Raw genomic sequence first — 26,338 nt, 5'->3', positions numbered from 1 at the left:
GTGGACTGTGTCTTTTTTTTCTTTTTTTTTTAAGAGAATTTCTTATTCAGAATTACTCAGTTGTGTTTTCCCTGATCCTTTTACCCCAATGGGGCAGAAGTAGAAAAGGTATTTTGTAGACTTCCTTTGGAATGTGGACGCTGGTTCAGATGGGGTGGAAGAGGGGGAGTTTTTATGCCCTTCAGGCTGCAGAGCATAGAAGGAGGCAAAAAGTCACAGATGCTGTTAAAGGGAGGAGCAAAACTCCAGGGTTCCAGAGAATCAGTGGGTGGCTGAGCTCTGCCAGGCTCCTGTGGCTTGTCTTTAGCTAATCTTTCACTTCCCACATCTCCTGCATTAACAGCTGTGAGGGAATTGGGCTCCCACTCAGGCTGAGGGGAGAAAACAACACTCCAGTGAATGCAAGGACCATGCACAGAGATGTGTGTGAGGAGGTGGGGGAATGATTTAGTTTTTCATGGTGTAATGTCATCCAGCCCTCAATATTCTCAGGGACCAGCACCTGACAAAGTGAGTTACAAGGCTGATTGCTCCAGGACTGTGCTACACCCACCTGTCATGGCGAGAGGAAACAAGAATCAGGCTTGAAAAGGGAGAAGACACAGGGAAAATAGGGAGGAGAAGACAGCAACAGTGAGGCTGAGATGCTTTGTCCATGGCCTCTGTCCCGTCTACAGGCCAGCAGCTTCCAAAGGTTTTGGCATGGAGCACACAGAGGCTGGTTCCTCACCGTGGAAAGAGGAACCATCACATTTTAACACCAGACTTTAAAATGAATGCTTGTACCTACCACAAACTGGTTACCACAGCCTCGTGACCTGTTAGCAGTCCTTGCCCTGCAGTTTGGTACCACTCTATGGTTCGTAGAAGAATAAAAAACATTGCAAAGGCCAGGCCCCAGGTGAAGGTACCATGGCCTGTAGTGGGTCTATATGGCTGTTTTGCAGATCATCACAGTGGTCCTGATGGGCAAGTGATGGGCAAGACATGGTACCCTGTACTGCAAACAGTGCTGGCCAAGAAAACTGAGGAGAAGAAAACAACTGGGGTTGGAGACAAGGAATTTAGGATCACTAAGCTGTGTGAAATGCCAAAATAACAGCAGCTGCATTTTATAGCAGGGGCTGTTTTGCAGGGCTGGGGAAGAGTTGCCTGCACACATTGCCCTGGCAGCCCCTGCCAGCCTGTCCCATGCAAAAAGGGAGCAGCTGTTCCCCAAAACACAGTGGGAGCCAGCACTGCACTGGGCACAGCCAGTCTGTCCATCCCGGCAGAATTCTTCCCACAATGTTACAGCATGTGGATACACTTCCATTTGGCAGGAATCCTGTCTGCGTGCATTCTATTTGTAATGGGGGAAAAAAGGCAATTTCCCTGTAAAGAGAACTGTGACACACCTGCAGACCTCAGTTCTGTGGCTGTGAGGAAAGTGGAAGAAACAGCAACAGCTGGGGGAGAGCCAAGGGTAAAACCAGATAGTGTAAGTGGGAATGCTTTGAGAAATGTATCAGTGTAATTTCATTTGGGAAACATTTATCAGTTAAGGACTTAGACTGCCATCTGTGCTCCCTCAGACGCAAGAGCTCATAGTTCCAGTGCACTCTGGCCTTGGGGCTCAGGCCCATCCGCCGCTCCCGATCCACGGCGCAGGGCACACACCGTTCTCGCGTGACTCCAACACCGCCTCCAGGCGCTGCCTTGGACACGGCGGCTCCCGGGGCCGGCACGGAGCCTTGCCCTGGCACCAGTTCGGTGTTGAAGAGGCGCGGGGGGGAGCCCGGGATGGAGCCCGGGATGGAGCCCGGGGTGGAGCGCGGGGCAGCCCCGGAACGCCCGCGCCGGGCTGGGTTTCCTCCGGCGGCCGGGGGCCCGGCCGGGCGGAAGCGGAAGCGCTGCAGCGGCGGCGGGAGCGCGGCGGGCGGTGGGTGCCGGGGCCGGGCCCGGCGGGGCAGGGGCGGCTCCTGGGGTCGGGCATCCCGGTGCTGCCAGGCCGGGTTGTGCCCCCCATGCCCCGCAGAGGTTCCGGTGCGTGGGGCTGGGCGCCCGCGGGCCCCCTTCCGGCGGAAACTTCCGTGCGCATCCACGCAGGGCTGTGGAGCGGCAGAAGGGCTGGGTCTCGGGCCGGCAGGCGCTGCCTCTCCCAGAGGAAAGCGGGGACAGAGGGAGCGTCCGTGGAGCGGCAGCGGGACTGAGCTCTCCCCAGGGGATGGTCACAGCCCCGAGGCTGCCAGAGCTTCAGGAGCGTTTGGACAGCGCTCTCAGGCACTGGGTGGGAGTGTTGGGGTGTCTGTGCAGGGCCAGGGGCTGGACTGGATGATCCCTGTGGGTCCCTCTAGCTCAGGACATTCTGTGGTTCTGTGTTTAGAGCCCCTTTCAGCTGCTCTCAGCATCCTCAGCAGGGTGAGATAACGTTATTCTAGCGAAGTCACATTTCATGTAGGCTGGTTTTGGAGCGTTCTGGCAGAAACTTCCCCTGGTGTTCCAGCTGGCGAAGTGCACGGGGAGGCAGAAGGCAAAGAGCAAGCCCTTAACTTGGGAAGACACAACAGCTGTGTGGCAGGGACCTGCTTGGTCAACTTCTTGAGTGGCTGAATCTGATAGAAGTGCTCGTGTATTGAACTGTAGCACATTACCAGAAGAAGCTAAAACCTGTCATTTAGTGTCTTTATTCAGAGTGTGGTATTGCTTTACAATGGGTTAATCAAGTTTCTGAGGCTCTTCAACTCAGAAACACAGACCAAGTCTACTGATGAGTTTTCTTTCCTGCCTGCTGGTGTTCCAGCTTCGGGAGTACCTGTGCTAATTGGCTTTCCCTGCTCTTTTAGATCCATAAAAATGGGGAACACAAGCAGCGAGCGAGCGGGGCTGGAGCGCCATGGGCACAAGGCCTCCCGAGGGGACAGCTCAGGAGGAGCCATCAGTACCAAAGAGGATGACAGACCAAAAATCTTAATGGATAGTCCTGAAGATGCAGACTTGTTCCATTCAGAGGAAATGAAGGTACTGCTGGTTTGTTCTCCCAGCATTGCTTGCTTGGAATGCTGTGGGGCTGTTTGCAACCTGCAGGGATTCTGTCACTGTGTTTACACAAAGCTGACCATCCCCCTTCCTTCCCATGCCAAGGAGAGAGTGAATTGATGTTTAAGCAGGTATAACTGGGAGGGAGGGGCATTATTTTGTCTTCCACTCTTCCTGCAAATTTGGTAGGCTTTAACACCTTGTGGAATTTGTGCAAATTGAACTTGTGAACGGCATCTAGAAATGCAGCTTATATTCTGCATCTGATGAAAGCTAGAGAATCATGCCTGAGGGCAAAAAAAGCGTTCAGTGTGACACAGGTTGTCTAAGTCTGCCAGGAAAGAAACTTTTTTGATTGAGACATTGTGCTTGTAGGCTCCATTGGAGAAAGAAGAATTTCTAGCTTGGCAGCAAGATCTGGAAGTGAATGACAAAACCCCAACCCAAGCTCGGCCCACAGTCTTTCGCTGGACTGGAGGAGGGAAAGAAGTTTATTTATCAGGGTCCTTCAACAACTGGAGTAAAATTCCTCTGACAAGAAGGTAACAAAGTGCTGCCGCAGTGGTGTTCCCCATGGACTGGGAGTGCTCAATGTCATGAGGACGGTGGTCACTTGAGAGATGGGACTGTGCTTAGTTTACCACTGTCCTGCTTCTCTCCTCAAACCCTTGATGACAATCTGACTTTTCCATTCTTGGGTGGCACAGGGTGGAAGTGGAGCCAATGTGTCAGTTCACTGGGCACAACACACAGATAACCCAAAACAGTCCCTGTTGTGCCATCTGTGCCTAGAGTGGGACTGGGGTGTGGATAGGGGAGCTGGTTCTAAGCACAGTGTCTCGACACATCCTTGCCATGTCAGTGGCTTTTGACCATCTCAAAGGGTCCGGAGACTGTGGCCGTTTGGAGCAGCATCATTTTTGAGATGCTGGTAAAGCCTTCTGAAGAATCAGGGAGTTCACAGCCCAGGAGTATGGAAATTGCCAAGCAGCAGCTATTCAGACCCAAAGTAACCCAGAAGTATCTAGCTGCTGCTTTTATCTGCTCATTGTTCATTTATTTCAAGGGCATTTGGGAAATGCAATTTCTGATGGCAAATACTGAAAGGCAAGGAAATATGAGAAAGCTGATCTTGTTCCATCAGCAGATAAATGAGGTCTCGTGTGCTAACAAGTAACATGAAGATGTGAGGGTGACTTTCCAAAAGCTCAGTGCCAGTTATGGGATGTGAGGAATGTGCAGGGACTCACTGTCACTGAGCATTAATCATAATTTGATTCTTTACCTTTAGATTGCATCAGAGATTCTCTGAATGTGCCTTTTTAAGGTTTTGCACATTGAGGAGGCTTGTGCTTTGTGTCACAGTGTGTGTCACAGTTTATAGATCAGTGTGTACTTTTCAGAACATTGCAGGGCTGATTGATTGTCTTAAATTCCAGTCACAATAACTTTGTGGCAATCCTGGACCTGCCAGAAGGAGAGCACCAGTACAAGTTCTTTGTGGATGGGCAGTGGACACATGATCCTACAGAGGTAACGTTTGCTTTGAGTCACTGTTATTAATTGAGACATCTGAAGAGGAGAAAGTGGCTTTTCAAGCTGGTGAGAGAGGTTTCTGATCCCTGCTGGCCTGGGTAGTAGCATCAAACTGAGCTCAGAGGGCAGGAAATGCAAGGAGGGACAGGATCTCTGGGCCACTGGTTTGTAAGTGATGCCAGGCTTTTCTTGTGTAGTGCCAAACTGTCTTTTAGAGCACTGCAGCATTGCTGGCAGCCCAGAGCTTGTGTGCTGTCCTGGCCCTCTGTGCCAGGATGTTGCTATTGCTGCTCTAGATCTTTTCATAGTCCAGTAAATGTGCCAAAATCTACCAGGCCTGTTCTTCCTCCTCTGCTATAAAATGAGCTTTAACCCCAGCCTGCCCAGCAGTTCCCCACATGCTTATGAACTCAGTGTCCAGACCTGGTGTCACAGGTAACTAGCCCAGACCTGACCCTCGCCTTGTCTGCAACCCTGTGGGCTTGGCAGGTTCAACTGGCATTTTCCCCTCCCAGTCCTTAAAATCCTGCACTTCCCCTTAACCTAACACTCATTGAGCTGTTTTCAGATCTGGTTCTGTCATATTTCAAAAGCAATATATGTCATTCTTGGTAATGCTGATTGTGTAGTTCTGAGAATCTATTAGTCCCACAGGCTTGCTTTATTCTGATTTTTGTATCTTGCCTCTTGCCAGCCAGTAGTAACCAGCCAACTGGGTACTGTCAACAACATCATCCAAGTGAAGAAAACTGACTTTGAAGTGTTCGATGCTTTGATGGTGGACTCCCAAAAGTGTTCAGACATGTCTGGTATGAGCTTACTGGTAACTTTATATCACACTTTTTAGAGCTGATAAAAATTTCATTTTCCTTTTTGTCTGGAGTTAAAACTCCAGTAGAGATTAATCTCCACTTGTGTCAGGCCCTGTGGATGTGTGCAGGAATCACAAATGCCCAAAGGAAGAATGTGGAATGCACAGAAGAGGAAACCTCTGACAAGGCAACACAGATGTGATGAGGAGGAAGTCATGGGTGCTTAATAACTGTTTGCCCCTGCTGTGTGCAGTCGCTGGGTTTAGGGCAGTCATTGGTGGATCAGTCTCTGCTTTACCACATCAAACCAGTGTTGACAGCCTACATTGCTCCGAATTCAGTGTTCCTCTGCTAAGGAGATGGCTGAGGGGGTCAGAAGTTGCACTTTAAGAGGGAGAAATTAGGTGCATCTCAGTGCTAACACAGGCTCAGGAGTGTATCATATCCTCACAGTGTAGTATAAATTACCTATGTCTTAGAATATTTGCCTTAAGTTCCAAGTTGTAGTGTAACAGAAGAGGTGGGGTTTAGTTTGAGCTGTGTCTGAGGTCAGCCTTGCCCTGTTTGTTACTGAGCTTTGTAGGGATGGAGTCCATGACTGAAATAGTACTTTACATCCTCCTTCAGAAGACCTTTGCACCTGAGGCAGGAGGTGTGTTTGGGTGGGTTTTGCTCTGTACAACTTTGCCCTGGACAAAGCCTTTTTGGAGAAAGTGTTATCTGTGGGACAGGCCAAGAGGAGATTCTAGCTGATGCCTTGCCCCACATGCTGTAGTCCTGATTGGACTCTGAAGGGCTCTTTCCACAGCCCAGTCTCTGTACAGGAGGAGTAGTTGCCCTTCATGGGTGCATCCCATGTTTTTGTACCTCCCTTGCAGGAACAGCCTGCACTGTGGAGTGTTTGCAGGAGAAATGCTGGGCAGAGATGGCAGAGAAGTTCTGAAGTGCAGTTGGGCCCTCAAAACTGCTGCCCAAAACCTCACAGCTCGTTTCAAGTCAGGCTTTGGGCATCTTAAATCCCCTCTTGGGCAGTGACTGATCCTCTGGCACTGCACCAGCTGCTGCAGTTGTTATACTTAAGTGCCATTGATTCCCTTAGGTTGCATGTACCTATAAACAGCAGATGTTCTTAAAAAGTATTTAGGATTAAATATCTACTATTGCTTTGGCAGAGCTGTCAAGTTCACCCCCAGGACCGTACCACCAGGAGCCCTATGTTTGTAAGGCAGAGGAACGCTTTAAATCTCCACCCATTCTCCCTCCACACCTGTTGCAGGTCATCCTGAACAAGGACACAGGCATTTCTGTGAGTACATTACTTTGGTTTGCTAAATAATGCCCTTGAGGGTGGGAGCAGATGGGGAAAAAATCTGAGTATAGGCAGGGGACAGCTTAGGAAAAACCTTAGGATAAGTTATTGTATTGGTGAGTTCCATATTATGCGTGTCCAGATGGATTCATCTGAAGTAAATCTATTTTTCTAGTTGACTGTCATTAAAATGGAAAATTATATTGCTGTTTTCCTCCCAAAACCTTAATCTTGTCAACTGTTAAGACACCAGAAGCAGATAAGGTGTAATCAGAGTCTGATTCATGGTCCTGATGACGACGCAGAGGTTTTACCCAGAGGGATCTGTGGTGGTTCTGAAATGGTTACTGTGTTTGTGATGGACTCAGCATGAGCAGCAGTGATGTACTGGGGGTATGGCTGGTCACAGATACTGTTTGTCACCCATCAGCTGTGATGGGTGTGAACTGTGACTTCTGTTATTGTCACACTCTCCCTCTTCTCTGCAGTGCGATCCCGCTCTGCTCCCTGAACCCAACCACGTCATGTTGAACCACCTGTATGCACTTTCCATCAAGGTGAGAGGCCAGGGCATGTCCTGCACATGGGAAGCCTGGGTGTCTGACCATGGTACATGCTTGTTTTCCCTCCCCTGTAGGATGGAGTGATGGTGCTTAGTGCTACACACCGTTACAAGAAGAAATACGTGACAACTTTGCTGTACAAGCCGATATGAGCATCACAGTCATTTGTGACCAATTGTTCTGGGCCAGTGCAGTCTCAGAAAAAAAATGCTTCACTTAACCAAATGTACTTCTGCTCTGTGCTGTAGCAAACGAACTCTGATTTCATACTGTTCCTGAGACTTCCAGGTTCTCCTGTATTTCCCTTATTTTGTTAGCCCCACCTTGGAAGTTCTTGGAAATGGCAGCTTCACAGCAACTAGACAGGTGGCAAAGGTGTCAGTGCCGCTTGTCAGCTCAGTTAAAAAATGACCAATTTAATTAGGCTGAATGATGTGAAGGCAGCAACAGACCAAAGAGCTTTAGCAGCGAGGCAGACTGGGAAGCTGCCAGCCCAAAGTCTAGAAAGTTCAGGATTCTTGGGGAATCTGATTTGAGCATAATACTTGGCAAAAGCAGGCTCATTACTGCTTCTGTTGCTTATCAAACATTATTTCAGTAATGAGTTCCAAACTTGCCTGGCTGAAGTAAGTGTGAGTATTGATCTTTTTGTAGCAGCCTTTTCTGGGCAAAATCAGCAACATAATCACTACAAGCTCATTATTATTTTACAGTAGAGTGGGGTGCACTGTTTCTACTGTGAATAGCTCTGTAGTTTTTCTCTTCATGAGAACTGAAATACATCTTTTCCCCTGTGGAATTTCTGGTAAAGACAATTGTTTTTAATGGCTGGATTTTTCTGTAAATTGTAAATGTGTCTTGCAGTAATCTGCTTTTAGAAACCAGTTTCTCTTGTTGTCACTGATGAAGACTTCCTTAAGCTGGGAGGGGTGGCTGTAAGGAAATGAATGGGTTCAGTTTAGGAGTTAGTTCCTCAGTAACAGCCTGAAGGGGACTGTAAGTTTCCTGTGTCCCAGTGGCCAAACTTGCCCCTCAGTGTCAGCAGTTGCAGTGTGCTGGATGCAGCAGCACTGCAGCCTGCTGTGCCCAGGGCTGGAGCTGGGCAACTTTTTATTCTGTTTCTGTTTTCTAAGTGATTATAGTAATGCCAGGCTGCCTGTCCTCGGTGCTGACAGCCTGTTTTATCCCAAAACAAATGCAACATTAATGCAAACCTGCTGCCAGTGTACCCTGGGCCTGCCTGGGAGGAACCAGTGCTGGAGGGGCCCTGCTGGGCCCTTCCTTGGCTCGTTTTGGTGCCTGGGTCACTGTGACTGTGCCAATGACAACCAGCCCCGTCCCACTGTGGGGGAAAGCACTTCGCACAAGTCTGTGAGGAGTCTGAGTGGGGACAGAGTGCAGCAGCCAGCATGGAGTGGAGCGAGCCACAGCAGGAGGGTGCTTTGCCATCCTGGGGTCTGTTCACCAGCCTTGTTGCAGTATCTTCAGTAGCTAAGTAGATCTGGGTCTGGTGCAATGGTTTTCTCTGAAAACTCTTTCTTCATTCTGTGTTGTGGATAGTATTTGGTATTCTGAACTACAGAATTTCTTGTTTTCAGCCTCTTTAGAAACAAATAAAACATTTTCAAGAGAAGTGGGTGACTTGTCTTATTATTTTTCCATCTTTGGTAACCTTGCATTCAGTGAATTGTTATTTTGTTAGTGATTTCCTGATAGCAGTTTTATGCCTTGGTGGTTTGTGCAAGCTTTTCATTTAGCGGTGCAGCTTGAAGCACTTTATCCTCTTGCACTTAGTGAAGAAGACCAAGGTGTTCATGTTTATTTGTGATGTAAAGTTTAGAGGAAGGACAAGAGGCCAATTACTTCAAAGCTCCAGCAACAGTCCCTTAGGGCTGGAAAGCTTGGGATGGGGCCTTCGGCCTCCTGTCAGCTTCTCTTTGTTCCAGCAGCCACTTCAAGCAGACCTTTTTCCCCAAGTCTTTGTCCTCAACAGGGTGACTCTCTGGGGTCAGAGGCTCATGCAGGGTCAGGTCCAGCTGTGTGAGGGGACAGCCTGTGCCTCTGCAGTGTCCAGTAGCGCCAGGGAATGCTAAGGCTGTGGGAAGTGTGGTCAGTGCTGGTACCTGCAGAGTACTCCATGTTCTTCATCAGTGCATGAGGTATGGTGGAACCACAGGACAGGAACAATTATTGTGTAGAAAGCTTGAGGGTTTTTAATTTTGATTTTTGGTTTGTAGTCCCTGGCCCTGTCTCAGCTAGCAGAGGGCTCAGCACAGGAACTGCAGCTGCCACTGCACCATCAGCTTTTGCAGCCCCGAAAGAGTTGGGAGGCCCAGGGGGGAGACCAGGGTGGGGGCCCAGGCTGTGTGACAGCCTGCAGGCATGACCCTCCCTCAGCTCCACCTTTCCCTGCCCACGGCTGACCAAGCACAGCTGCCCCCAGGGCTCTCCAGCCACAAGCAGCATTTGATGGAGAGGAGATGGTCCCTGGCACCTGTGGCCTCAACGAACAGTCTCAAGAGCCACAGATTTCCTCAGGTAAGCCACTACCACTCTCAGCCCCCCAACTTCCTTTCTCTCCAGCAGGAGGGTGGATGAAGGAAGAGGTAAGCTGGTTGTTTTGGTTTTTGTTGGGGGCTGGGGTTTGGGGTCTTCTTATTGGTTTTTTTTTTGCTAGGTCCTTTTCTGCTTGACAGATGAATGAATTAGATTAATCACTCTTGTGTTCCCTTATTGCAATGGGATGAATCAAATCCCTCCAAAGGCAAAAGCTGGATCAAGAGTTGGGTTTATTAGCTCACTTACATTCCCCACCCACAGCTCACAGTCTATGCTGTTGTGTTTATTCTTGGCTGTTGCTAGGAGAGCACATTTTTTAAAGGTAGGTGCAGACACTTTTGTTACAGTCACTTTTGGGGACCCTGGAGTAAACCAATACAGGCATAACAAGAGCTCCCTACCCTCCCCTGACCCCCTGAAGTTCAGCACAGCATGTGGGGGTCAAGCTGACCTGGATTTGTGCAGGGTTCTTGGGAATCAAAAAGCTCACTAAATAATTAATTTTCTTTTACTCCACCAGTTTCTGGATTAATTTAGTTTTGTTACAACTCAGATCATGCATCATAGGACTGCAACAATGAGCTTTAAGTAAGTATTGTTTGTGCACAGTAAAAGAAATAAAGGAACATTGAACAAGTCAGCATTTCATCATATACATCATAGTAGGCACAATAGATAAATCAAGCAGCTCGGGGTTGATGTGTAGAGCATTTTCATGGAGAATGTCATGTAGACCAAAACGTAAGAGGAGCCATTAGTAACCCACCCCCACAGCCTCCAACAAGCCCTTTCTCGGGGCTGAGGGGGTGGGTATGTGCACAGAACCAAAAACACTGAACAAATTAAGTTACTGTAGGCAGCAGTGTGCATATTAAAAACCTCTTCCTGTGAAAGAATACTTCAGACCCTGTAAAAACTAGTTCAGTTAAAAATAGATGTATTTACATTTAAGTCTGATCTAGCAAGTTTTCCCAGCAGGTGTAAGTTGAGCTGTACAGTAACTCTGCAGGTTGTACTCAATCTGACTGGATTTGTGAATGGTCTTTTTTTAAAGTTGCAGCTATTAGGCCTTAAAGCACCAGCATGTTACAGCAGTGGGATGAGGAACTATCTCCCTCTGCTTTGCTCCCAGTATACTGCTGGGATAAGTCCCAAACCTGGCATTAGATCACACTGTTGTTAATTAAGATGCCTTTTTTCCAGCTCAAGATGTGTGGGGTCATTTACCAGGGCAAGACTGTTTTCCCAGATACTCACAGGTGCTTCACCTCTGCCTGTCTCACTGGTGAGGCAGGATTTAGCTGTAGGTGCTTGCAGCTGCCTGCTGCTCTAGTGAAGTACTCAGATAAATCCACCTGGTTTAAAGCATGTCAACATACTTGGGGTTTGTGAAGCCACTTATGCTACTTGTTCAGGGAATGACGAGTATTAAATGCTAAATATTGCCAGGGTTTGCTCTTGGGTCAGCTGTGACACCCAGGATTCCCCAGCCCCAGAGCCAGGGGCAGGGCAGGAGGGGCAGGGGCACTCTAGAGAGAAGGAAGCCGTCATTTCACCATGCCAGTCAAGATAGTTATTTGTTTTATTTGGTTATTGTTCAACAACAAAGTTCAATACTTTCCAGGTGGAGCTTTGAACTGTCCCTCTGAACTGTCCCTCTGGTTCCCTCCCTTGTCAATAATAAAAAGGTAATGAAGAAAAATCCTGTACTTCTAGAGACCTAAAATCTCATTTATGCTAATAAGCTTCAATTGCAATTTAATGTTACAATATTTCTTCATGGGAGTGAGGAGGACTGAGGGGAGGCTCCTCCAGTGTCTGAAGATGGCTGTCCACAACCACCAGTAAAACAAAAAGCTAGTGTTGAAAAACGCACAGTTTACAATAAAAAAGTAGAAACCAATTCAATTCCCTTTTGTTACGAATATAAAGTTTCTTGTAAATATGTACAGTCCTTTGAGCTATTTCTATAGCAGGAAGCATTTCACGAACAAGACACAAGATACACACTTTCAGGACTCAACAAGCCCATTTCTGAGGTCTTGAAGATCTTCCATGAGATGCAAAGATTTAAAGACTGATCTCAGTGACCTTTCAAAATATTCAGACCAGGAGAGAAAAACTTTCAGCAAATTTCCTGCCAAATCATCTGACTGAAAATAACCCAACAGACGAGAACAGAATACAATATTCATGAAACTCGCCAAAGGACACCGACAAGGCATTGGAATTTTGATGGGTTTCTAGAACAGGTTAGCACAGGCTTGCAAGGGACTAGCAGAAATTTTAGTGTGGCGCCAAGGGAAGATTGGCTGCAGTTTTGCTCTTTCCAGTTGTAAAGAACATGATTGTTCACTTAGAATGTTGCTATTGCAGAGTGAATGGTCAAAACCTGCTTTGAAAATCATTTGCTCTCTGCTTCATGTTCACAGCAGAAGAGAATAGGAAGCAATAAAAGGCTCGAGGTCAGACACAGGGAAGCAAAAGTGTGTCAGCAACTGCCAAAGCTGCTCCCCGTGAGTGTCCTGTGCCAAGACACCGGATCTGATTGCACGACAAGCTCCAGCTCACAGGAGGAGCCAGCCTGGGCTGCTCCCCCTGGGGAGCTGAGGCTGGCAGGACTCTGCTGAAGAGACCATGTCCAGTGCTGAGAGGAGTGACTGTAATTCTTGTCATAGAATAAGGCTTATTAACTCTTCGGTGCCAAATTTCTAGAGTAATTAACGGCTATTTTGCAGCGTAATCTAAAGGTTTCAGTTAATTTACAAATGAGGTACAATACACTACTCAGCAAAGCAACCTAAAAGGAGAGAGCAGCCAGTGATGGTGCAGCAGCATGCACTGAACTGTCATGCAGAAGACCTGGATAAAGTCTTACAACCCAGTAGCTTGTAGGTAATGCACTTTGTCTCAGGGCTCAGCAGAGGGGTCAGGTAAAGCAGCATTCTTCCCTCCCCATCAGAGCTGCTCTAAAGCAATTTTAGTGAGAACAAAATAATTTTCAGAAGTGGCAGGTGAACAGGCTAATCCGAAGAAATTTTTCCTGTGTTCTGTGGAGAACATCCAACCACAGTTCCTATTGAAAGACTCACTCACCTTGGCCCTTCTGTTTCCAGGCCATCAGGGGCTCCCAGCACATCTCAGAACTATGACCAACTCTCTGTTAAGGGGTGCTAACCACAGTGATGACCTGGGGCAGGACACTAGTCCCATTTCCGGGATGAACTACTAGGGACTAAAGTGGATACAAAAAGTTAATGAACTGCTTGAAAGAGTAACAGTAGTACAAAGTGCAAAAACAGGAGTGCAGAAAAGCACAGAGAAATTAACTGAGCTGTGAACGGTCTTCAAAAGCATCACGGCTCCCACTGCAGAGCGAGCTTGGGCCCAGGAATGCTGTTTGGGAACTGGGCTGCAGACAGATGGAGTGCATATACTCAGTCCATTTTCTTTTTTTCCTGCAGGTCAAGATGAGTAGCTTCGTCTCGCTGAGACTTACACTGAAGACTGGTCCCAGACCTGGCAGGGAAATAAAAGGGCAAGTTACAAGTCACAGATACTTCTCTCCCAGGCACAAGGTGCTGGCAGCAGTGCATCCCCTGCTGCTCCCACAGAGCCAGGGCTCCTGTCATCCATAAGCACTGACAAAGGCAGGCACTGTCAGCATCACTCTGAGCACAGCAGGCTCCCACATTCCCGGTGCTCCAGACATTATTCCCCTTCAAATCCTCTATCACTTGCTAGTAAATGCACCTTTGCTTTCAGGCCATTCTAGTGTCCATCAGCTTTGCAGTCCCAGAACCAGCCCAGGGCAGGTGGACACAAGGCCAGTGCATGAAACCCTGTGGGCTCTGTTCCAACAGAATTTGAGGAGCAGGCAGGTGAGATTTGATCTGCTCTTGTGCTTTCCAGTGCCACCAGCCCTTCTGCAGTACATACAAGCCTTTTCCTGAGAACAGACATGTTCTGCAGGCTCCTGACTTACCTTATTGACTTGAGCAAGAGGAGTTCTGGCCCCACTCACAGGCACCCTCCCTCGGCTGCTATCCTCGAACAGTCGTCCCGGGGACCGCTCCCTGCGGGTGCTCAGCAGTCGGCCCGGAGACTTCTCCCTCTCCAGAGGTCTCCCCGGGGACTTGTCCCTGCGCAGCTCTGTCCGTCCCTCACGGTACCGGTGGGGTGTGCTGGGCTCCCGGGGGTGGCTTGGCCCTTCCAGAGGCCCTGGGCTGGAGGCCACCCGCTTGGTGATGTGCTCATTGTACGTGGGAGGGCCTCTCTTGTTCGGGCTGCTGTCATTCAAAAAGAATTGATATGAACTGCTGAGTGACAAAAACCTCCCATTACATTTTCTTTTAGCAAAAATGTAACTTTTCCCCCAACACCCCCAGCCTTCGGGTGAGAAGCATCAGCCCCTCCCTGAGCCAAGATGGAAAATGCAGAGATATTTTGGTAGCTGGAGTATCCATCACATGAGCCACGCTGGCAAAGTGCCTTAATGAGTTGCCAATGTAAGTCGTGTACGGAACAGGCCAGAGAACACCACCTTTTCATACACTCCAGCCATACATTTTTCCATATAAAAATACACTAAAATTTGATATATGTGTTTTCACACAATTTTCAGTAGCTCAGGGATGTTCAGGTCAGGCTGGGATGAGCTACAAGCCTCAATTTCTCAGTGTCATGTGCACACTGTGGCACCATCAGCCCCCGTATCTAATTACCTGTGTATCACATCACAACTTTCCAGCACTGTCTCCCTAAGGCACACTCATTATTTGATAGAAGGGGGCTCTTGCTTTACAGCTTGTTACAGCCAAGCCGTGTTTAGTGTAATAATCAACAGCATCTGAGCTCAAAAAGCTTTGAAGCCAGAGTTCTATCACAACAACAAAGCAAACCAGCACAAGGTCACAAAGCTTTTATGGAGATTATCCACATCTTCCTAGAGCTGCTGTTTGTTTCCTTCTGGATGTTAAGCCATTAGTGACTCTATTCCAGCATTACAGTAACTGGCTGTCATCAGCCTCTAGGAACAGAACAAGGGCATCCCACCATGCCAGGGGAAAAGGCATCAGGAGGGAAGTTTGCTCCTGAGGCACCCAGGGACTGTAACACCCCGATGTCACCATGACACCCTGATGTCACCATACCTGCGCGTGGCAGAGGAGCCTCTGTGGTGCTGCTGCTGCTGCTCATTGTTGGTCTCCTTCACCAGATTGCCTTTACAGCAGATCACCCTTAGCTTGTCTTGGTAGGAGGAGGCCAAGTAGATCGCTCCCGAGGAGATTGCAGGCCCAAGGTACCGTGGGTTTGGTATCTCCAAGTGGGCTCGTGCTGGAGTTCTGGGGAAAATTGCAGGAAAAAGTCCATTACAGTAGCAGCACAGTACCTTTTCCTGGCAAGTTTGTATATTTATGCAAAACAGGCTGTTCAAAGGAATGAAAAGAGAACAACTTACCCTAGAGAAGCTCGTGCCTGAATCTCGATCACTTCAAGGGAATTGAAGTGGGTCACGAACAGATAGGGCTCCCTGTAGGCTGAAGGAGCAGTGCAAAGGCAGGAAAAAACACAGAATACATTCTCTATTAAAAACTTCTAAAACACAACAGCAAGCACAAGAGAGACTGACAGCCCTGTGGGAAAACTAAAGAATACATTTTATGTAATGACACAGACACTAAGTGGGGAGATGCAAGCTTAAAGAATTGTTGCTTTGAAACCGTGTCTCAAGGACTTTACTAACCAAAGTATCATAAAAAAGGCATTAAAGCCAGACTATTAACTGAAAAAAATCTCATTAGGCAGTGCCAAAAGGCTTGAGGGAGAATATGTAGCCCTCATATTCTTCACTATTTCAGAAACTTAGAGCATGGTTAAAAATTCCACTAGCCAGTTCAATCAGTGTCAGACTAGGAACATTAAGGAAATGGAACTTTGGTTTAGTTTTCCTTAAATGGCTTATATTTCAGAAGGTTTGCCATCTGGATTTATAGTGAGCTTAAATCGTGGGAAAAAGATCCATAGCTTCTGGAAGAATTGGGAGAGGGAAAAGGAGACAGAAGGGCTCAGTGCAGACTACCCATTCCACAAGGATGCTTCCTGGTTTCAGTAATTTCCGTAATCCAAGGGAATGTCCCTCAACACCTACCAAAAGCTAAGGGCAAGCGGTTCCATTTCAGGTCATCTGTCCTACTGCGTCTTCCATAGGAATCCACAAAGACACCAAACTCTGCCAAGAGAGGTCACATCATGTCATGAGCATTGGCCTGAATTTTATTCATTTATTTTGAAGGGACAAAGGCAATTGTTCCTGGGCTTTTTATCAGGGACATCCTGCAAATCCCAGAGTGCCATGAATTACTCTAAATGCCATGGAATTGGTTAGATGTAGGAATACTGCCAGGCCAAAAGGTGCTGCAATTCTAGGTCTCTTTGTTCCAGCTAAGGTAAGGTTATTATTTAATCTACAGTTGGGAAGGTGATGAGACTCCTACCATTACTCACCCAAAATTACTGCTAGTGGGCTTTTGAAGATGTGTGCATTCTCATGACAGTATCTAAGAGGGCAACAAAAGCAGCTATAGAAAAAAGTAACACCCTCTCTTACTTAATCACAAGAAGGTTAAAAACTCTCATCTGTCTGCATGGAAACCAGACAAAGCCCAATCTGAGAGCCCCTGAACACCTTATCAGGGTAATCAAACACCTGTTTGCAGTTAACACACTGCTTGTGGTCCTTCCCTCAGGCACAGAAGTCTACACTCAGCAACTGATCCACAGGCATGGAGAAAGCCAAAGCAGGTTGTGCAAAATTCAACAGCACTTAGGTACCTTCTGCAGCTCAGAGAACAGGAGTGGTACAACACTAGCACCACTTACCATGGAAACACAGCAGATACTCCTCCCTCTGCCCTGCTGGGTTCACTTGGATGATACTGACTGGAAAACTGTTGGTGGAAGCAGCAAACACAGCAGAGGCCAAAGTGTGGTCATTTTTATCCAAAAACTCTGCAAAGAGAATGGAGAAAAACACCTTGATTTGCACCAACCTTTTTTCCTAAACTGCTTTCGAAAAGCCCTATAAAAGAACCTGTGGAGCCACTTGGAGCATTCCTCAGGAATTGTCTCCTACCCTCCAGTGTGTACTGCTTCATCTCAATTTCATAGAACTTGTTGGTGCCAATGATGATGCTGTAAGTGGTCAAATGGATACAGCTGCAAGGCTCAGAGGTTTCAATCTCCTGGAAAAAAGGACAGTATGGACAGATATTAGTTCCCTGTACCAGCTTACAGATAGTGCTCAGTCTGGAAGGTTGTATATTGCTACATTTATCTTTCAAAAGGGAGAGAGATGGCAACCTCAAAGACCCTAAGAGCCTCTAAAAAGCATCTGGACAGAAACTCTTGCTAGAAGAAAGTTTTGTTTTGTTGGAAGTGATGCTTGAATGTAGACTTGCATATCAACTCGCCTTGAGGTGCTAACCCTAATAAGATCCCCTTCCTTTTGGAAGAATATACTGTTCTGGAAGACGTTCTTCTGCTCTGCAGCTCAGTTTTCTGGAGCAGTATTGAGCAGCTCCCTGTTTACAGTAGGTCACAGCCAATCTTCCTTCCTTCCTTCTTTGTACAATGACAGAGAGATGTCCACCAAGACCTGCCTTGTGACTGAACAGCTGGGATAGCTCTGCAGGCTAGCCTGACACAACACACAGATCCTGAGATCTTCTGAGGACAAGATTCCTTGCATAAATCCTACTTTATCTGGAAATTTAGTTGGCAGGAAAGAAAAGCATATTCTGGGCTTGCTGCCATCTTGTTAGGATCTAAATTCAGTTGTCTGGATTAGTGGAGATAGGGAAAACCTGCCCGCTAAAACACACTTTTGCATGTTCTGCATGTAACCCCTGTCAGAGGAAGGGCTATACACCCTCAGCGTTCCCTGCTGTGAGCAGGAGTTGGTATCAGCTACAATGCTTGTACACATTCCAGGTTAGCTGGCATCCACATTGTTTGTGCCGAGATCTCCATTATTTATGGCTTTCCTCCTGAGGAGCCCAGATCTGCATGACTGTGCCCATTGCTTCCCTCCAGCAGTGCCCACATAGCACTCAGGGATAACAGCCTCAGCCACACTGTAAAATTAACTGGTGCCTTCAAAGTCACCTGCAGAATCTCCCAGGGAGTTGTAGTTTGACTGGAGCATCCTTTAATTTGTGAATAGGAGAGGACATGAGTTTCTGGGCACCAGCCTGTTTTAAGGCAGGTGGTATTTAAACATTTTGTCCTGAGGAGAGATCTCTGAGGATATGATGACAGCTCAGTCCAATATCTCAAAAAAAATCACAGTTCTGTTCTGCATCTCTCCAAAAATGTCAGCTCTTATTAAAGGAAATTTCTGCCTACTCCACTTTGAGTCAGTGCATGGTTCAATTTGTTATCATTTTAGCTGGCAAACAAATGTTCTCATGCACACAGAAAGGTTTTAGATGTTTGCTCCAAAGCAAAGGCTTAGAACACTATGTGAATTACCTCAGCTATTGCAGGGAGCTACTAAACTCACCTTTCTGATACAGAACTTGCTTAAGCTCTCATTGTATCGCAGAACCACCACTTTATTAGGCATGGCTGCACAGATACAAAGACTGTTCTCAACCTGTAAGGAAGATAACAAGCATAGCTCAGGATGGCAATAAAGTAAATTCTATTGCTGAGCATGTGAAATGGATCTGAGAACCACCTCTTGCCACAAAAAGAACTTTGAAGAGATAAGCAAGTACGTCTTTTAATAGGGTAATTACTGTGAATTCATGAAATAATGAAAAGCCTCTTCACATTCTCAAAAAAGAACGTGAATTTAAATGGCTTCTATGATTTCTTTTATGCTTGAAAGACATTAAGAAAAAATTAGAAAGTTTCCCACAGAAAAGGGATTGACAAATTGAAATATGTTAGATCTATATTTTAACCCCTGAAACTTGCCTTAAGCATCACTTTGAAATGAGTGGTGTTCAGTTTGTTAACAAGGTAGGCCATAGAAGTAATTGTTAATGAGAATTTTGGCTGTGGTTTAATGCTCCACACTAAAACCAATAACCTGTGTAAATGTCTAGAATTAAAGTGACACAAACACCTAAGGAAATTTTCTAGCCTGGAAGCATGACATTCAAGAACAAAGACTGGATAGAATTCACTAACTAAAAATCTCAAAATTACAGTCAATAGTGAGGAGACAGTAGTACCATGCTATGCTGGATTTCTTACTACCTAGCAGTTTAGGCTATACCATCATGGCATCCTGACTGAATTGCTCCACATTAGCACCAGATCCCCCATTCTGTCTCCAGCTCAGCCTCCCTTCAGCCCATACATTCTCCTTATTTGAAGAAAAATATTCAAAACAAGAATATAGACCTTGGATGTGTTGCCAGTGGAATGAAGATGCTGATTTGGTTAATATTAAACTCAGAGCAGTATAACAGGTGGTCAGGGGGCACGAGGGAGCTGTAACTTACTTTGCCAGCAGCAAAAAGGTGACATCCTTTGACAGCCTCAAAGACATTTGGTGAGACATCGGGCTGGGCTGGGAGGTGAGACTGGGCTAATGACTGCTTCACTTTCTTTACATCAACAAGACACAGTGCCCTTTCTTCTCCTGGAAACAAAAAAAGGTTGCATTTCATCAAGGGAGAACTCCCTATTCTCTACCGAAGTCTTACCTAAACAAGCAGCTCATTGTTACAGGCTGTTACTGTGCAAACAGTCACAAGGTACCATGTAGAATTCATTCCATATTATTCCTATTCAAACTGAAACAGAAAACTTACAAAAACCCAACCCCACAACAGGCAGTAAATCCACCAGAAGAACAGCAATTCTCTGCATAGATTATTAGTGTTGCTGAAGTTAGCAGAACAGAGTAATTGTGGCCTCATTAAGACACTATTCAAAATTAGCCAGGAAGTTTTATTTTGCCCTTCAGAACTTCTTCAAGTAAAAGATGTTTTAATCACTCTGTGCCAACAGAACTGGTAAGGGATTTCCAAGAACTGCCCTAATGAATTGCATTATAGCCCAAGGCCAATTCCTCTCAGAAGTCCAGTGACAGACTAACACAGCCTTCTCATTATGTTGAGATTTGCTTTGTTCTCTACCACCCTGACACAAATAAACCATGGACATCTTAAATCCTTACCAGGAAAAAAAAACACAAAACAAGCAGAACAAGAGAGAGAATTTATTTTTCATTCCCTACAAATGTCATATAGACACTTCGATAATTTGGGCTTTCAGATGAAGATACATGATAATGTTCAGCATGCCTACATCTGTGTGGGAAGGATTATCTCTGGAAAACCACAGATGGAGAGATTAAAGCTGGTGTTCCTTTCATAAAGTAATCTTAAATCGTGACAGGAGTCCCAGCTTTGTTACAGGGCAAGAGAGGATAAGAGTTGGCCCTATGCCCCTATGTCAGTGATCACCTAGCAGTCCTCAAAGAGTTAATTACATTAAAAAGGTTATGCAATAATTACGAAGAGATGTTCACTCATTAGCTCAACACTTTTTAAATTGAACTTAAAATGACAACTGACCTCTAACCTGGAAATGTTTTGTCTCTGGTTCTTCCCTCCCTCAGCTCTGAAATCACCTTCTCATGAAGGTTTAACTGAGCCTTCATTCACACACATAATCCCTTGCCAGCCAGCCTCAGACAAGACTCTGTTAACCACAGCAAGTAATTCCTGACAATTTGCTGATAAAAAACCAGACAAAAGCCTGGAATGAATCCAAAGCCAAGCAGGACCTGGCAGCACAAAGCCACTGCAGAGCCAATGGGAACACACAGCCCTGTACCTGCTATCATGAGTAGCTTCTCCAGATCTTTGATGAGGTGAATTTGGAAGACAGCGCCCATTCCTGGGATGTGTGTTAAGGAATTCTTCAGTACATTCAGGGCATAGAGACCTTCTTCTGCACCCACCAGTACTACCTACAACAGGGGAAAAAATAGCACTACATGAGGAGAACAAAGAATGCTCCAAGAGCAACTTGCATGACACTCTTTAGCAGTGAAGAGAAAAATCAAACCCACAAATAAGTGCATAATTACACATATTGCCATCAAGATACCGTTTCCCTGAATCAATTATCCACTACTGAGAAAGACCCAAGTGAACAAGACCATTACCTGGTCACTGAAGGGCATTGTGCAATTTATATCTAAACGGTCTTCACCCTCCAGCTTCAGCAGGGAGTTCCCCAGCAGTTTCTGCAAATGACAAAAATTTTGTTTTTCTTGTTGAGTTAATCTTCATCTCTTTATCTGTGAGTATTTTAACAATGTGAGGTCATAATTTCAGACAAGCAAAAAGCTTGGCACAGATTTCTTTTTCTCAGAAAGCTAAAAGTTGCAGGGATGCCTCCTACAAAAGAATTAGTAAACTTTTATCTACCTTAAACGCAGTAAGGGGAACTGATCAGAATTATCCAAAATTCAGACAGAACCCACTGTTGCCTCTATCCTTTCCATTTTCCCCAATGTCCTACAACAGAGCAGTGGAATTTTCCAAGGGGAAGGATTTAAAGAAAAGTATAAATGTTGGTGGGAGCATGTATTTTTCTCAGAGACAAAAGGAATGTGAGCCTGAGAAAAAAAGAGGATTTCCTGCAGTCACATATTTCGTACCTCCAGAGCTAACATTCTCTTATGCAATGCCATAGAATCCAATCTCCCTTTACCAGAAAATAGAGAGTCATCAGTGTAACAATATGAGAAAGGCTATCCAAAACCTAAGCAAATCTGTTTAACCTCTTATTAGGAATAAAACTTAAACTAAAAAGCGCACACCTCCCCACACAACAAGAAACATAAAACTTCTGACTCTCTAAGAATGGGAGGGGAGGGAGTTTTTGCTTCTTTTAAGGTTTGATCATTCCATGTGGTACCTTATGAGACTGGACTAAAACCATGTCCTAACTGCTCTTCCTTCCCCTGCTGGAATTACAGAGGTATTTTGGGATCCTCTTACTACACTCCCCAAGTCTAAAGAAGGGTATTGTAATACATAGCATCAGTCTCACAGTGAACTGGCTCCTGGTGCTCATATTATGAGGCAGAAGCAATAACTTACCTTCAGTTAAACCTCAGTATGTCAAATGCTGAAAAAATATTTTTCAAAACTCTGCTCCCTCCCAGAATATTTTATTATTAAATGAAACTTTTATACTCACAGCATCAGCCTCAGCTTTTTCTCTGGAAACTCTCCCACCTGCCACTATTGATTCCAGTGCTGTGACCCAGCGCTGTTTGTCAGGGAAGCTGGGTGCTAACAGGTAGAGTGTTCTACCAGGCCAGCAAGTGGTGTGTGGATGAGACTCCAATTTTAGGATATATGGCACATCTGAGATGTTATATAGATAGAATAAGACTTAGATTAGTTTTTGGAATATTGTCAGTGGACTTAAAATCAACACCTTTCAGCCTCATTGGAGAGAAGTTGTATTTATCATGACGTACCATGGCAATTTACACATTGGTTTCTCCTTTACAGGTCCTGCACAGGCTAGCTACTTACACCTAAATATTAGCTGGACGTATGCAATCCATACATACAAGGCTGTCTTTAACTAAACAAAAATAATTTCTTGCCTTTTATTCAAAAAAGAAAGAAATTTCATTGTGGGGAAAAAAAACCCAAACCAAAACCAGCCACTTGACTAAAGTTTTCCCTGTACTGATTAAGAAAAATCTGTAAAAATTGGTTATGGAAACCTTTGTTTTTAACAGTCTGTATCCTTTAATGTAACAGTCAAGACATACAGAATCTTATCCATCAGTTCTATTCAGTACATACAAATCAACACATCAACATTTTTCATAATACGAGCCTGTATATACCCCACAGCATTCCTAAGTTAATGGCTTTCTGGTCAGAGCACAATGGTGGCAGGAGTTATACATCACAGTTAATAGAGAAGAAATTTAAATAAACCAAGTGTTTATGCTACAAATCTCTTAAAATTTACTTCCATTTGAGTTGATGACTATATTAACCACAGTTTTACCACAACAGAAGCAACAGCCTGGGTGTAACTAGATCTGGAGTGCTGAGCTATTCCCCTAATTCAGATGGAGGTAAATCACAGCATTACAGAATGAAAGCTTGAGGGAGAAAATTCTGTTCAGCCAAACAAGGCTAACTGATGGCAAGGCAGATGAAATCCATTTGACCTCATCTATGTAAGATTCTCACCTGTCTTTGCTGTATTGGTAAGCTCAGTAGCTCCTACAGCTCCATGAACAGTTACATCGCCATCAGGAAGGCAGAGCTCAAATTCCTCCAGAGGCCTCTGTCCAGCTGCAGGAGGATGGGGAGACAGATTAGGAATGGACAAACAGGTAGCAAGAAAATAACTGTGATAGCAAAATGAAGTGGATGCACACTGTATGTTTTCACAGCTGGATTATTATGACATGCCAGTTAATAAAATGGCTAAGGGTCTAGAAAAAAATAATGTTGCCTTATCACTGAAGATTTAGCTAAATTTGGTACAGCCATAGCAAACAGTAATAATCTTTAAGCCTCTCAACTCACCAAACAATATCTGAAGATTTAAAAAATACGTCCTTGCTAGAAATTCTAAGTTACCTTCTCTTGCTTCTGCATCATAAATGAGCACTTTGGTTCCTTCCAGGACAATATACTTCCTGTCCCAGCCCTGTTGCCCACGTTTATTATTCCTGAGGAAAATAAGCACAAAGCCATGTTGGACTTCCTGCTTGTATTCTACATAAAGCAAGCATGCAACTCCTATAAAAGAGAAGTTTCAGTGGTAGCAATTGTAATTATGGTGGTGGCAATTGTAATGCCCACGTAATGGGCCTATACCAATTAACTCATTTTAAGAGCCAGGATAATATAAGGCCAAGTATTTCAGCACCTGACATGGCACCAAGATTCCTGTTTATACCTTGGCACTTTCATCCATCCTTCAAGATGCAGACTGGTGCTTGGCTCCTTCATCTGCAGGCCAGGGGAATTCATCTTATCCCGGCAGAACGCTTCCGAGAAGTGCGTGGCATATTCTGCTGGCAGCCCACAAGTAGCTGGTAAGCAAGTTGAGCATTTTGGGTGACACATCACCTGGCATTCTGACAAGAGGACAGGAAAAATCTTCTGTTAAATGACCAAAAAAAAAAAAATCATGACCCAGCTGCCTCAGCTTCTAACACACAAATCCCAGCTTCTCCAAGGTTCCCCTTCCACTCCGAACCATCAGATGTTGTCTGATGTAGAATGTTTGCACCAAGTAGTTTCAGAGTCTTCATACTTAGTCGTTTCTTTCCCTGTTCTAGATGGCTGATGCCTTCTCCTGCCCCTAAGTTGTGCTGTGTTTTGCTCTTACCCAGACACTTGGAGGCCTGTCTGCCGAAGTGCACCGTGTCCAGGCACACGGCGCACTTGGTCGCCCTCATGTTCAGCCCCACATTGAAGCGATGGGGGATGTTGTGGTGCATTCGCTCTTTCAGACGCCGGCTGTACTCTGCCAAGGGACAAAACTCATCAGCAGGGTAAAAAAAAAAAATAAATAAAGAGATGGCATTGACATGGATAGAAAAACACTACCAAGAGCTGAGCAGGAGCCTACCCTCTGGCGTGGAGGATTCCTTCCTGCGGCTGGAGGGTGGAGCCAGCAGACTGATGGGTGTGGGCTGGTGCTCTGGGGAGCGGACCATGGCAGACATGATGATCTGCTGCCTGGCTGTGGCTGGGGTGGAGGGGTGAGGGTGGTCGGATATTTTCCGATGAGCAGCTAACAGACAAGACAAATGCCACTGGTTAACATAACCAACATGGCACCCTGGTTCCTAGCAGGGCTCTGTGTGACCAGTCAGCAGCTACAGCCCACAGAATGAAGTGTAGCCTTATTGTAACTTCACAGAAGTAGTAATAATTAAACAACATATATGTTACTGATAGAGTGGCACACAATTGAAGGCACATTTTTCAGACCAAAATTGTGTGCCTCCTTCCAGATTCACCTTTTCTGTAAACCCCTACCTTCTTCACGAGCAGATCTGAGTTCAATGCGTGTTTTCTGTAGAGCCTCCTCCAGCTCAGCAGAACGAGCCTTCTCCTTCTCCAGTGCCACTTTCAGCTCATTGTATTGCAGGGGAACCTGTGTGGGTAAAGAAGGGTCCTCTTTCCGCCGACTAAACAGGCCCTAGCAACAGAAACACACAGACAACTCCTAACTCCTAGCAAGAGATGGCTTAAACTAGGCAAAGTGACACTAGCTAGTGGCAGTCTGGCCAGAGGGCCTAATGGCAATTCTGTTATGAGTAAGGATGGATTTTTAGTTCATATTGGCACTGGAGAGAAAAATGCCAAGATACGGATTAATTTAAAGAGGGACATACATTACCTGTTAGTACTCACATCTGGAGTTTCCGAAAGCATCTAAACAAAGGATCTCAAAATATGTGGTTAAAATTAAATTACTTCATTCAAAATGACAGAAGAGCTTATGACAAAGATGTGACACAAGTCACATCGCCTGACTAATCAGTCCTATGCTGTGACTACAGGACAACCACTCTAGATACACGATAGGTTCATACACATATACATACTTACCATTTAAAAAAACATGCTTAAAATTCTGTATTCCTACAGCCTCACTGAAGTGTAGCTACTGGGTTGTAACCTAAGTGCTGTAGGAATAACAAAATACCAGAAAAGCCACAAAGAACACATTCTGCCTAGCAAAGTTTGTGTTCAACAACTCAGAATGGTCTTAAATGAGGACAACATTTTGTTACACAAAGAAAGATAAAACAGAATATTAAGAATACACAGCACATAACTAATTACAAAACCATTTAATTCCATTCCTCTCAAACCTTCTTCACCCACCTTTTTCTTTTTTGCTGGTTGGTCCATCTTTGCCTGCAGGAAATCAATGAGTTTAGTTTGCTGAGAAATAGTGCCCTCCATTTTCACTTTTTCATGGGAATAGAGAACCTGTGAATCACACACAGATGTAAGAAATTTCATCTTAACAGAAGAAACAAACTAATAACTTGATAGCAAAACAGAGCTAAAAAATACTGTAAGGAAAGTGTCACACAGAAACTGTCAATCACATCCTAGAGCCTCACAGGGAATGAGGCAGAGTGCTGCCCTGCTTCCTCACCCTCACCTGAATGTTTTCCAGCTGATACTCCAGGTCACTTCTTTCAGTCTTCAGAAGATCTGCTCGGTCCAGAGCCTCCTGCAGACCTTGAGTCAGGCGGAAGATGTGATTTTTCTGCAGATCCATTTGCTGCTGCAGCTTTGCCTGCTGTTAAAAGCAAAACAAAAGCCAGTGTTTTAGGTTTGTTGTCTTCTTGTTTGTAAGTAAAAGCTATTAAATGTTATCACTCCTTGTAAAATAATCATCATTGCAGAACTTATAAATAAACACACAACTCTTCAAAAGATGGGAAATTACAATATTGTAGAAGATTCCTTTCAGAATGCATTATGACTAGACAA

The 26,338-nt window shown here is 45.4% G+C and overlaps 2 protein-coding genes across 10 annotated transcripts in view; one reads left to right on the top strand and one right to left on the bottom strand.

Annotated features, from left to right (window-relative positions):
* Nucleotides 1-1,821: 1,821 nt before the first annotated feature.
* Nucleotides 1,822-8,871, top strand: PRKAB1 (protein kinase AMP-activated non-catalytic subunit beta 1). Of its 2 annotated transcripts, none has more exons than XM_042053912.1 (8): nt 1,822-1,921; nt 2,826-3,000; nt 3,394-3,560; nt 4,458-4,551; nt 5,249-5,363; nt 6,539-6,672; nt 7,164-7,232; nt 7,313-8,871. In XM_042053912.1, exons 2-8 carry the CDS (start codon nt 2,836-2,838, stop codon nt 7,388-7,390), a joined length of 822 nt encoding a protein of 273 aa, XP_041909846.1. In that variant the 5' UTR covers nt 1,822-1,921; nt 2,826-2,835; the 3' UTR covers nt 7,391-8,871. The 2 variants fall into 2 exon arrangements, with proteins under 2 accessions (XP_041909846.1, XP_041909847.1); XM_042053913.1 differs by lacking the exon at nt 1,822-1,921 and adding an exon at nt 1,928-2,025.
* A 1,420-nt stretch (nt 8,872-10,291) lies between these two features.
* Nucleotides 10,292-26,338, bottom strand: part of CIT (citron rho-interacting serine/threonine kinase) — a 68,932-nt gene continuing 52,885 nt past the window's right edge. For 4 of the 8 annotated variants that reach the window (XM_042053898.1, XM_042053890.1, XM_042053897.1 and 1 more), the window contains 20 exons: nt 26,004-26,144; nt 25,718-25,825; nt 24,863-25,025; nt 24,450-24,614; nt 24,207-24,344; nt 23,772-23,952; nt 23,450-23,541; nt 23,054-23,158; nt 22,032-22,201; nt 20,989-21,069; nt 20,655-20,790; nt 19,313-19,452; nt 18,361-18,453; nt 16,933-17,041; nt 16,680-16,808; nt 15,949-16,029; nt 15,259-15,337; nt 14,951-15,142; nt 13,783-14,086; nt 10,292-13,316 (listed from right to left, as the gene is read on the bottom strand). In XM_042053898.1, the coding sequence (XP_041909832.1) occupies nt 13,293-13,316; nt 13,783-14,086; nt 14,951-15,142; nt 15,259-15,337; nt 15,949-16,029; nt 16,680-16,808; nt 16,933-17,041; nt 18,361-18,453; nt 19,313-19,452; nt 20,655-20,790; nt 20,989-21,069; nt 22,032-22,201; nt 23,054-23,158; nt 23,450-23,541; nt 23,772-23,952; nt 24,207-24,344; nt 24,450-24,614; nt 24,863-25,025; nt 25,718-25,825; nt 26,004-26,144 (2,631 nt within the window). In that variant the 3' untranslated portion in view covers nt 10,292-13,292. The remainder of the gene's footprint in view (nt 13,317-13,782; nt 14,087-14,950; nt 15,143-15,258; nt 15,338-15,948; nt 16,030-16,679; nt 16,809-16,932; nt 17,042-18,360; nt 18,454-19,312; nt 19,453-20,654; nt 20,791-20,988; nt 21,070-22,031; nt 22,202-23,053; nt 23,159-23,449; nt 23,542-23,771; nt 23,953-24,206; nt 24,345-24,449; nt 24,615-24,862; nt 25,026-25,717; nt 25,826-26,003; nt 26,145-26,338) is intronic. The other 4 variants (XM_042053891.1, XM_042053894.1, XM_042053896.1 and 1 more) reach the window with 2 other exon arrangements.

Source organism: Corvus kubaryi, unplaced genomic scaffold, assembly GCF_017639235.1.
Source record: "Corvus kubaryi isolate FWS band 111438036 unplaced genomic scaffold, C.kubaryi_AGA036_p1.0 split1-37173, whole genome shotgun sequence".
In the NCBI taxonomy this organism is placed as follows: Eukaryota; Metazoa; Chordata; class Aves; order Passeriformes; family Corvidae; genus Corvus; species Corvus kubaryi.
The sequence above is the reverse complement of the archived record's forward strand: the minus strand, read 5'-3'. Positions and strand labels throughout refer to the sequence as shown.

What these genes read in the sequence shown, in the direction of transcription:
- PRKAB1 (XM_042053912.1), top strand. Translation starts at nt 2,836, where the DNA reads ATGGGGAACACAAGCAGCGAGCGAGCGGGGCTGGAGCGCCATGGGCAC. An exon ending in TCCATTCAGAGGAAATGAAG is followed by an intron (nt 3,001 to 3,393) that starts GTACTGCTGGTT and finishes TTGTGCTTGTAG; the next exon opens with GCTCCATTGGAGAAAGAAGA. An exon ending in AAAATTCCTCTGACAAGAAG is followed by an intron (nt 3,561 to 4,457) that starts GTAACAAAGTGC and finishes CTTAAATTCCAG; the next exon opens with TCACAATAACTTTGTGGCAA.